Here is an 11,850-nt window from a genome sequence, read left to right on the forward strand (position 1 = left end):
ATAATGTGCTTGCAATCTCCTGCTTGTGACAATCCTGAGAATCACCTCAGATCCAGATCATGCAAAACTGTAATTCCCACATCTTTTCAATAGCTTAAATCACATAATGAGGCAGCCACGTCATTTCAGACAACAGTGCCTTGTTTATCTTTGGTTACGTGACTTTCTGAAGAACAATACAAGCTTTGACATGGCATTAATTTGGACCCTCTGCTCAGCACAGACCTTGAGGTTTCAGTGTTAGACGTGACATCACTATTTGCGAAGAAAGGATGGGCAAGAGTGAAGCAACATCAAAAATAAAAATAACTAGAATGTGTATGTGAAGGTGTAAAGTTGGTCACATATTTTTGAAAAAAAAATTCAGTAGCAACAACAAAGTTTTCAGATGTAGTTTTGGTATTTTTAGTGAGAGCTAAGCACATGCAGCTCAGTTTGTGTGTGTTTGGTGTACCGGGAGGCAGCTGCTCTCCTGTTTGGGGCACAGGTGGAGTTTGCAGTGCAGGTAGACGTCACCAGAGCTCCCAGTAAACTGGAACATACTGAAGGAGAAGTAGTTGGAGGTTCCCAGTCCATTTTCCTCCACCTGCACAGTCTGGTCAGCAGGGTTGGCACAGCTGCTCACAGACAGGAAAACACACTTTGTTCAGGAGTCCATGAGAGAGATCAAAACCACATGACTGTCTGAGTCTGTCTCACCCGTTTATGATCAGGTCGTATCTCGGAGTGCTGTCGGGTGATGGCTGGTCAGTTGCCCAGCAGGAGCCGGTCACCACGACGACCACGTCTCCATCCAGCCCGTCAGTCTTCAGCTCCACCCAGATCTTCTGGTTCAGCTGCACTTCAGTGTTGGACTCCACAGCTTGTGTGCGGTCGACGTCAGTGAAGCTCTGCATGGTCAGAGTGTAATCCCAAACTCCAGATGTGATGTGCTGGATCACAGAGCTGCAGAACACAAACACACTTCAGCTTTCTCTGACTCACAAACCTCAGGAGAAGCTTCACATCTTAAAGTAACTCAAAGAAAACCAGCAGCCACCACACACCTGTCTCTGATCCTGAAGGTGGCAGTCTTGATGTCCGGCTGAGTTTGGACGCAGGAGAAGTCGATGGAGATTTGGTCGAGACGAGTGATGATGTCAGAGGAGCTGTTCTGGTTCATGATGGTGTTTTTGTAGATCACTTGGCTGTTGCTGGTCTGCAGAGTCACACAATCAGATGTGTGACAGTTTTTAGTAGGTGTTAAAAATGAGACATCTTGTGGGAGCAAACCGAAGTGTCATACATGGGGGCTTACCCAGGATAGAAAGTTTTAGAAAGTAAAAAACAAATAGTGATCTGTTATCTTCAGTTGCACATGCTGCCACTTTATTTTGTTTATTTACGTACACAAGGCATTAGTTTAATGAATTTAAATAAATGATTTGATACATTAATTTCACCTTTATTGCTCTTTAGGCTCTTAGAGCAGCCACTGTTAACTGGCTTTGTCAGAGAAGAAAATTAAACACAAAAGTAAGTATCTGAATTCACAGAGGCTTTTTTTTTTGTAAAAGTGTGCTTGTAGTCTTTCAGACATTATTCAGTTTTTATTTTATTAAAATCATTTTTCACACACTGTGCTTGAAATGAGCTATATATCATTTCTAAGTAATTTTGCTTTATTGTTTTTCATTTAGTTTTAAACTGCTGTAACAAAGAGATTTCCCAGCGCTGGGATAAATAAAGTATCCATTCATCCATTCATTTTCTTCTGCTTATCTGGTGCCGGGTTGCTGGGGCAGCAGCCTAAGCAGAGAAACCTAGACCTCCCTCTTCCAGCCACCTCCTCCACCTTGTCTGGGGAAACACCAAGGCGTTCCCAGGCCAGCCAATGGATATAATCCCTCCAGCATGTCCTGGGTCTGCCCAGGGGCCTCCTCCCGGTGGTACATGGCCGGAAAACCTCACCCAGGAGGCATCCTAGTAAGATGCCTGAACCATGTCAACTGACTTTCAATGCGGAGGACCAGCGGCTCTAGTCTTAGCCCCTCCCTGATGGCCGAGCTCCTCACCATAATTTTCACCAGTGGATAAGTGGAAAAAGTTTGATATCTGGTTTAGTGGACAGTTCGTGGTCTAATAAAAAAAACCCATAAAAATCAGTCAACATGCTATGAAGAAAAACTTATTTAAAACAGGACATATTAGCTGCATTTAACCTTCAGTTACTCTTTATATAGTTAGGTAGGAGTCAGGCCATGTTTCTTTTTAGCTGAAAAACATTACACCCAGGTAACCTGCAGTGTTGAAAACGTGTTTTCCCACGATGTTTGCTACCCTACAATCCATCCTGCTCTCTAGTAAAATCAGCGATATTTGACCGTCCTGTTGCTCCCATTGAAATGTATACAGCCTATTTAAAATCTAAAACTAAGATTGTCCGTAGCCTACTGTTGTTCAGGGGGTCCTTTGTCCCTCTTTGGGGGGATACTCCCACTGGGTTTAAATCTGGGACTCTCCACCATTTGACCTTCGAACTGAAGAAGCTTCTCGGATGAAGGTGAAACGTCTTCAAGCAACTTAAAGAAGTCCAGACGCTTTTCTTTGCAAACTCCTTTGACTACGATGACCTGGATGACTGAGAACCTTCACAGACTTATGATTTAATAAAGAAATTTGCAGACTTGCACAGAGATGGTAAAATTATGATGACTGATAATAGAGATGAAGACAACAGATGATGAGAACAGGGAGGAACAGGGGTTTAAATGCACCAAAGAGACAGTCAGAGGGAGACATTTAGGGATGCAGGGACTGACAGAGACGGGGAAGAAGTCTCATTGTGACGAGTAAAGTTTACCTTGCCTGGATGGACAGCTTTCTGGGTGCTCAGCACCCCCAAAGCTCTGATCCTAGAATCGCCCCTGGGTACACTTAATAATATGCTTTAGTGGAATTACTACAGTATCTTGAAATTTGCCGTTTCCGTTCGTGCTTTTATTTTGAAGGCAGCCCATTGAAACGGAAATTGTTGCGCTGGGTCATGTGGCTAGCGTTTAGCGTTTCCTTTCCGTTAGCAAAGTTGCAGATTGCAAGAAGACGTTTTTGGCGAGTATACATTTGAGCACACCAGAACAAAGGGATTACACACATATAAAGCACGGTATGTACACCGATTGTTGTAAAGAAAACAAAACCAGGCTTGTAGGCTTGTGAAATGGGACGGTCTAGCCTCCCTCGCGCTGCCCAGGTTGCCTATCAACCATTATACTAAAAGCGGGAAACGTTTCATACAGCTTTGTTTGACAGAAATGGAGTAGAACATATTTTGTTCATTTGTTTCTACATGAGCTTTGTGTGATGTGATAAGTATCTGAGGCTGAGACCACAGGACTGTAAAACATGATTTTTGGGCTTCATTTTTGTACTGAACAGTCATTTTAAGATTAGCTAGTAAATAACAATTAGCTAATGTTGTTCATGAGACTAAAGTCATCTTACTTTGGTAATGTAAATATAATATGGCCAATATGATAGTTATTATATTAATCATTATTAGTTATCACAGCAGTGAGTTCGAACTCTGTGTCAAATACTGAGCTTCAGTAAAGATTCTATGGCGTTATTTTAGTGCCACTATGCTCAAATGTTTTTTATGTGCGCTCAGAATAGTGGCACAAAAATAACGTGCTGCTGCTACACAACAGCACAAGAGAAGGAGGATTTAGTGTTTGTGTTATTACGAGTGCTAAACAAGAAGAGTTCCCAGATGGTACAGTGGACACATGTGTGACTGCTGTGATTAAAGCATCTTTCTTTCAGCTTAACGAGTGAACCGTCAGCTCGTTCAAACACACGTTAAAGTCCGTTTGGCTCGACACCACCGAACAGAGGCAGCAATATAACATAGCTCACATTAACAGTGCAGTGAATCCTGCTTGTTGCGATCATGTTTAGGGGGTAGGAGGATGTGTTCATGACTTATGGCTGTTTGCACCAGTCGAGGTCCATCTGTGTGGATTTCATCTTTCCAAGATTCTGAGGCCCAGTACAACTCATTAACCTTTTTTCTTTGTTTTCTTTATTTTTACCTTTCCAGCTTTCCATTGCCATCGAAGCGTTACACCCCTTCTCCTGCACCAGGGTACAAACAGAGCCCCTTACATGGTAGGCTCCCAGGGAGCTCTTTACTGATCGGGCAGCAAGCTGCATGCTTGCGGCTGGCTCAGCTGAAAGCCCACCTTGCGTTGACACAGATAAATAACGCCATTGCTATTGGTGGCCGAACCAATACACGCGCCCCATTTATATCCACAACACCCCCCTTTCCTGACAGCTGCAGCCATCAGTCTACTAAACCTTCTGAAGGTTGCTAACACCATGTCCCATCCCTTATATAACCCCTATGCCGCTGGGAAACAAAGTTCAGCCCAGGGGCGCTATGGACAGTCGAGTATGCAGGCAGAGAGAGACTCTCATAAGACACCTCCTCATCTTGGGCCTGGGTCCAGCTTTAGCTCTTCTGGAGTTTCATCTGAGACTCCTGCAAAATCTGGAGGAACAATCCCATCACTGCTAACTATGGCAATGAGCTGCAGGCCAGAAGGGAGTAAGACTTCAATGGAAGAGGACATAAAGAGGTCCAAACCTGTGGGCTCTGGAGAGTCTACTTCAGAAACAGCTGTGAACATCCTTATGCAATTTGGACTTGAAAAAGAGGTCCTGGAACATCCGATCTCATACTCTGAAGATCAGATCACTCCTGACAACCTGCCTTTTACCTTACAAGTGACAGGAAATATTCCAGTGCTGGCCCAAATGCAAGACTACACTGCCACTTCACCTAGGGTCTTTCCGCATACCTGCTCTCTATGTAACAAGGAATGTAATCAGATGAAGGTAAGTTGAAGATTGTTCGATGTTTTTGCTTTCAGTCAGTTTTTATTTATTTGAAACGCAATGTTTTTTGTTTTGTTTTGGGGTTGTTTTTAATTATTTGACTTTGAATCCCATTATAGGATTTTGGTTTTGAAAAAGCTTCATGGATGCTACTTTAAAGTTTATTTGGTTTGTTTTATTCACTATTACTGCATAATGATGACTGTAGGAAGACTACCAACTTGGACTGCAAACATTTGGACAAATTTTCACATATTTCTGCAATTTAGTATTCTGTAACAGAATTTTTGAAGGATTACAGTCCAGACTAAACTGAACTATATGTCTACCACATGTTGTAATTTAAAAAACTACTTCAAAGAGACCTTCAGAAACTTCAGTGGTCTGTACTTGCAATTGATAGATTTAATGTCTTTTGACTTGATGTAAACCCATGCGAAGACATTCAAGGCATTTGCTAACAATGGAGCCAAGGCCTCAGATGACGTGATGAGGAAGAATCTGCAAGCATGAAGAACCTGTGCATCAGAAAATGTTGGAAGATGGCTGTTTTTTCATTTGTCTCTGTCCTTGGGCTACTGTTCCACAGTGCTCATTCAGCTTTGCTTTTCCTAGAACTTTTGCTGAATGTAAAAGTTCCCCTTTTTGTCTTTTGTCACTAGAGTGAAGAATAGTGTGTTTTGGCCGTTATTTCATATCAGTAGGCACCTTGTTTTTGTGTTATACTAGTTTTCTTTACTCATACTTTAAGTTAGTGTTTCGGTGTCACAAGACTTTTACTACCACAAACATAAGCACCCGCTGCGCCCAGTCATGAGCTACACAAGCACCAGCTTTAATTTGACTGATTGTTGAATCTCTCTTTATGGATGTGCCTTCCTTTGCTGCACCAAATTTCACATTTGGGCTCCTCGTCAAAGAAACAGCGCCTTCCTCTTCTGGCCTATTTCAACATCATCTTCCTGTCGCTACTCTAACTGTGATCAACATAGGTGGTGCATTTTGTCCTAATCCAAACTTGGCCTCTCCTGAGACGACCTTCTTGGAACCTCGGGAAATTTTGATGCCATAAGAAGAGCCTGAGAGTCCAGAATCCAGAGCCTAAGATGACCCTTTTGTTTTGGTTGTTTGTAATCAGATGTTTGACTTGTGTTTTCTATATATACTAAATAATTTCATCTTTAAAATTTTATCCCAGGAAAGGTATAATGTGTCATGCTTATTTGTTCCTGTTTTGTTTTTGGCCTATGAAGGTTTCTAAGTGCAATCCAGGCTCCTGGCTAATGTTATAATGCTTCTCCGTTCAGTGAAGGACTAACTGTTAATATTTTAAGATTTTTTTTAAGGCCACTGCAAAGTTTAGTGACCTTTTTATCAGCAAGTGATGTCAATGACAAACATTGCTCCTGATAATAATGAATCTTGTCTAAATGTTTGTTTTTTGTTGTGACCACTAGGATTGGGTCTCCCACCAGAAAACCAGCCTTCACATCGAGAACTGCAAACTTCTGCGAAAGCAGTCAGTCTTTCTTCTCTGTACTTCGTGATTATGAACCGATATCTTTGGGGCAGCACAACCATGGTTGTGCCAAAATGATGTCGGGGTTGTAATGCTAGGATAGCTTCCTAAGAACTGTTCATTTGTATTTTTTCATTTTTCTTTGTCATATTTGTAGCCCATTGGTTGCGTTCCTGTAAAGCACCTTAATGATTTATTGTTAAAAGGCTGAATACATTTCTAAGTTTTTGAATTAATGAACAATAATATATTTTTAAGGACATTCTACCTTGCAACATCTGACAAAAATGCACCTGTGTTTTTCCACAGATACCCAGAGTGGAACGGTGAAATAGCATCACCGCTAGGGTAAATATCTTCATTTGAAGTCATTTGGCGAATAAAAAAACATGCCAGCATTGGAGCCTTTCATTTTCTTTCATTTAACTGTGCTTTTCTTTTTAATGCACTTGTTAGTGCGTCAGGTGCCAAGCCCTCTCCCTCAACGTCTGCTGAGACTTCCCAGAAGAAAACCAGACATGAGAGTCGTTCCCGTTCCTGCAGCCCCCGCAGTCATCGTGACTCGGAGCAAAGCAGCGACAGGCGAAGAAGGCTTTCCCGCTCTCGCAGACCCCGCACTCATCGTGACTCGGAGCGTAGCAGGGACAGACGAAGCAGCCGTTCCCGCTCCGGCAGCCCACGTCGCCACCGTGACTTGCAGAATAGGAGGAACAGTCATTCCTGTTCTCAATCACGCAGCCGCCGAAGGGAGAGACACAGAAGCCAATCACGATCTCTGTACAGGTCCAGACGGAATCGCAGGTCTGTCCAACAAACATTTTGAGAACTAGGATCAATCAAGAAGATTTAGCTCTCCAGTGGATTGTTAAAGGGCGAAATATAACATATATATAAAAATATAAACTTAAAAAAACTTAATTGGTGGACAGCATTTACCTTTTGTATCCATGCTGGGTGTGTGCTTTGAGATGTTTATGAGTTATTAAGTTCTTTGATCCATACTTTTTTCAGGTCCCGGTCTCATTCTGACTCCTCGTGGTATGACCGTCCTTCCTCTTCACGATATCGATCACGCTCAAGGTGCCGCGAGAGACGATCCTCACCGAGAAGAAGAGATGAGAAACGTTCATCACCGAGGAAAAGCTGGGAGAGGCGATCGTCGACCGAGAGGTCATCTCCTAGGCGAAAGAAGTCGAGCAGCTCAAAGATCTTGGCAAAGAAACTGCTGGAAACATCAGGTTTGAAAATTGCTTCATGTTTTATTTTTTTGTATGTACTCATTAGTTTTTCTAAGATCAAAGTTATCCTCCCCCCTCACAACCTTAAATTTACTAATGTAAAGGATAAATAAAGACCAGTGCCACCAGAAATGTCAGTATAGTTTTTTCTACTATTATAAAACTTTCAGAAACAGTAGATGATTTTCGAGACTTGGCACCCACCAAAGTGTGAATCTCTTTTGCACCTGTGGTCTTTTAGCTCTCCAGTCCTTATCAAAACAGTCTGACCTGGAGACTGTCGTCAAAACTTTGGCTCCTGCCCTGCTGGCTGAGCTAGTCAAGATGAAGTCGTCCCCATCAACATCATCATCATCGTCCTCACGTTCTGCATCTCCAGAAACAACTAAAGGGACGCCTAGCACAGAGAAGACAAAGGTGACTTCATATTATGCCTTTTTTCATGAATGCACAGTTTTGGACAATTTATAATGTGATCAGTGACAGATGACGTGATTGTTGATGCCACACAACCAAGATTAAATCTTTCAACACAGATTTATACAAGCAGATAGTTTGAGTCAAGTTGTCATGATGAAATCTGCATTTGGTTTGTTCATATTTTTCTTCCCTGTTTCCACAGGCTGGTAAATCTTCCCCTCCGACCATGGTGAGGCTACAAGGGACTGTAAGTAGTCTCTGTCACAGTGATGTGATTTCTGCTATGGATAAAAAAATTTGTCAGTTGTTTTGTTTAGGTCAAAATTACAGGTATGTACACTGAAATTTGTTCACTGTTCAGGGGCAGATCTAGAGAAATTTTCTTAGGGTGGCAAAGAAATCAAATAGGGTGGCAAAATCGAAGCCTTTTTATTTTTCAAACACATATGCAGGTGCTTACATATGGTTAGAATAATTCAAATGCAGTAAGTATACACATTTTTCATATAAATATAGTCTAGAACTTAATTATTGTCTGTAGCCCACATAATTACACACTTTAGTTACATAAAACATGCGAGTTTCTGTATAGCCTGTATAATAAATAAATATGTAGCCCAACAAGTATGAAATCCAGAAAGCTACACAACATGGGGCGGTTCATTTACAAACACAAGTCTAACTTATGTTTCACACTGTTAGAAAACAATCACATTGTTACAGCTTAAATGACACAAAATGTCAGAAATCTGCACTGTCATGAACAAAAATTGAAACCTAATTTTTCATGATTTGTTGGATGAACCCACTGAGGTCTGAAATACAATCGGCCATTTTTGACTCCTTTTGAGTTTACGTTTGTATTTCACCCTCAGATTGTTTCATTTTATTTTTTTCCCCTTGCCTTGTTTGGTGTCTTTTCAGCTCAACTGAATTTAGTTGTTTTTTTCACTGACATACTGCATTAGTATTACTGATCTGAAATCACACAAAGAACTTAAAATCCTAGTAGTATTTTTTTACTGTAAAAAAAAAACCAGTATATTTTTATAACTTGAAATGCAAATATAAATTGTACATTTTGTAAACATATACAACTATTTATCTAAAAATGCAGCCAATACACCTGCCGGTTTTTTGTTTTGGTTTTTTTTTTCATTTTGTATAAGAATTTAAAAATATTACTACAACTAAAATGAGAGAGCAATTAGGTGTCGCAATAAGATGCCCCACAAATGATGTGTGCCAGTAAAAAAAAGTTTGTCCACCAAAAGACAGAACAGCACAGGGATAAACCTGCAGGCCTGACAACAGCAGGTGTATCACTCCGCTGGTTTTCTACTTAGTGACAGTGTTTACATTGCAAATGTGCCTTTGTGACATTCATTAGTGCCCTCACTGACACACAAAACAAAACGACTACACAACAGAACAACTACACAACACACTAAGTAAACACTCCACACTAAAACGTGACGACAGTATTTAGAAAAAAGCGTGGCTTATATATATTATCATAACTCTGGATTTACTGGCCTGTAATTAAAATTTAAAACTTTGAAGTCCGAATTTTCAATGTGGGCTGAAATAGAAACTCAGCATGGCTGCAGCTTGTTGCTGTGTCAGCTTACATCAGTCATGTGATTTGGAGGTGCAGCGTGTCCGTAGACCACAGAGGGTTAATAACACTCACCTTCCTTCCATTTCCAGAGTGTAACATCCACCCACCTGTGTAAAAAGCAAAATTCCCATGGTGTTGTTCAGAATGTGCTCTGGCACAATCATAAGCATCGCTTGCTACTGAAAACAAGAAAAAAGCCGGTCCTGCTATGGGCTGAACCATTTGTTAATGGTGGAGGGGGGTAACACTATGCAATATTTTCAGTTTTAGCATTTATATTCACTGTTGACTGTAACTACGCTCAAACTGTTAATGCTATCTTATTTTAATAAACAACACTGTCATATGCAAAACTGGGGTGGCACTTGGGGTGGCAAGGGATCATTTTAGGGTGGCACTTGCCACCCCATTTCTAGATCCGCCCCTGTCACTGTTATAGATGGATGAGTTCATTGACCTACTTGTGAATCTAGAGAAAGTTCCTCTCCTGTTTGTCTCCTGGTTTGCTTCTGCAATCTAAGATAGATATTTATGCACCGTAGCTACAATTCTCTATAAATATACTGTCCGTTCACGGTTGTAGTCCTGCATTCATTATGCGGTTTAAAGTCAGTTGGTTATCCTTACATTTCTTCTACAGTCTCGCACCCCTCAAATTCATAGTTACTTTGGATTATACTGAGCTTTTATATAGTCATCCCCATGTCAGAAAGTTTCCGCTCAAGTCTAATGCTATGAAAACATACACACTGTACTTTGTTTTTATTTTGCTGTGTTGCATTATGCATTTTTGAAATCTATATATACACATTGCACTGAAAACATCCTTGGAATCGCACTGGTTGCTTGCAAGTTGCCACAGTTGCTTGTAGTTTGCATGGAAGACTCCAACTTGTCTGTAAATACTTGTAAGCTCATGACAAGTGCTCATGTATGATTTTTAGTGTGAATGTAGTAACTTAACAGTTTTGGTAGTAATACAAACTAATGTATGTTCGTTGTGTGTGTGTTTGTAAGGAAGCTGCGGTGGCACCTAAAAATACAGCCAAGGCTACGGAGGCTGTTGAACCAATTAAAGGTGCTGCAGTTGACGGTGAGCCAAAAGTCTTGGCTTCCAAAGCAGAAACGGCCTCAACCACGCAGATTTGTATTTAGATCAGCTGGGTAATTTGCATCCTATCTAAACTACCACTATTGAACTTAACTACATTTCCTTTATTCCAAGACTCTGCAGAGACTGCAGAGAAGATCTCAAAGGATCAGCCGGTCGCTGTTACCCACCCAACATTTTGGGAGCGGATACAAGAGCAACTGTGTCCAGAAAGAATCCGTAAGAAATCCCCAAAGATCTGTATGAAAGATTTCTCAATGTGAAGATATTTTCTATTTTATAATTATTTTTTTGTTTTTCTTTTGCTCTGCACTTTACAGGTTGTCTCAAGACAGTCAAACTTCCCAAGTCAAAGGTAACATTAAAAAAACCACTTCAATTATACCTGTAAGAAAAACATGCTTTATCAAAGTGCTTAAGTTTTGATCTGAAATAGTTCAATTTGTTTTACAAGTTTGTAGTTGGGTTATATCTCATTGTCAGGTGACGCTCAAGTAGGTGTAAATGTAGAAAAATGTTAAAAATTCACTAGGGATGTCGCAATACCAGAGATTTTGTAGTCAGTATAGACACCAATAGAATTGCACCATTCTTGGTTACCAACTTAGTATTGTAATAAAACAATTATCTCATGTACTAACACATACTAAAACTCCTTTATTGAAAAGCTAGTTTAACATGTTCAAATTATATGCACAGTCATCCAGGACATGGTGGTTTTGAGTGCTTTTTCCTTCCCAAGCTTGACATGTGCAATAGTGCTGTTTACACATTGCCTTTTGTGAATCAGTTATCACTGTTTATGGATCCACCTTAAATGAAAAGTACTTTCATAGCTGACTCTTACTGCCTTTTTTGTCAGTGAGTCAAGGTAGAGCTGTACTACGTAAAACAAAGAAAGAAAAAAAGAAGTAAAGGAAAAGGAAAATTAGCATCAGAAACATTTTGTAATAGGTACCTGATTGTGTTCATAAGTTAATGTTTGCATTTTTCAGATTTCTGTCTGGAATTTCTTCCATTGCAATTGTAAACTGATCCTGAAATTCTTTTCGTTTGCACA

At 40.5% G+C, this 11,850-nt stretch overlaps 2 protein-coding genes and 1 long non-coding RNA gene across 4 annotated transcripts; 1 reads left to right on the forward strand and 2 right to left on the reverse strand.

Annotated features, from left to right (window-relative positions):
• Window positions 1–10: 10 nt before the first annotated feature.
• LOC146504516 (pancreatic secretory granule membrane major glycoprotein GP2-like) lies at window positions 11–2,107 on the reverse strand. The gene is made up of 3 exons (XM_085130674.1): window positions 1,047–2,107; window positions 700–945; window positions 11–617 (listed from the first exon to the last, which is right to left on the reverse strand). Exons 1-3 carry the CDS (start codon window positions 1,160–1,162, stop codon window positions 431–433), a joined length of 549 nt encoding a protein of 182 aa, XP_084986800.1. The 5' UTR covers window positions 1,163–2,107; the 3' UTR covers window positions 11–430.
• An 881-nt stretch (window positions 2,108–2,988) lies between these two features.
• On the forward strand, window positions 2,989–11,519 carry LOC146504517 (uncharacterized). 2 transcript variants are annotated; one of them, XM_085130672.1, is made up of 11 exons: window positions 2,989–3,145; window positions 4,082–4,881; window positions 6,339–6,400; window positions 6,710–6,748; window positions 6,857–7,201; window positions 7,412–7,638; window positions 7,880–8,055; window positions 8,261–8,305; window positions 10,697–10,772; window positions 10,905–11,009; window positions 11,111–11,519. In XM_085130672.1, the coding sequence occupies exons 2-11, from the start codon at window positions 4,363–4,365 to the stop codon at window positions 11,179–11,181; spliced, it is 1,665 nt and encodes a 554-aa protein (XP_084986798.1). In that variant the 5' UTR covers window positions 2,989–3,145; window positions 4,082–4,362; the 3' UTR covers window positions 11,182–11,519. The 2 variants fall into 2 exon arrangements, with proteins under 2 accessions (XP_084986798.1, XP_084986799.1); XM_085130673.1 differs by lacking the exon at window positions 2,989–3,145 and having other exon boundaries at window positions 3,180–4,881.
• On the reverse strand, window positions 5,730–7,445 carry LOC146504518 (uncharacterized). The gene is made up of 2 exons (XR_014868682.1): window positions 7,337–7,445; window positions 5,730–7,203 (listed from the first exon to the last, which is right to left on the reverse strand). It is a non-coding gene; the product is annotated as an uncharacterized LOC146504518 (long non-coding RNA).
• Window positions 11,520–11,850: the final 331 nt, after the last annotated feature.

This window comes from Neolamprologus multifasciatus, chromosome 14, assembly GCF_963576455.1.
Source record: "Neolamprologus multifasciatus chromosome 14, fNeoMul1.2, whole genome shotgun sequence".
Taxonomy (NCBI): domain Eukaryota; kingdom Metazoa; phylum Chordata; class Actinopteri; order Cichliformes; family Cichlidae; genus Neolamprologus; species Neolamprologus multifasciatus.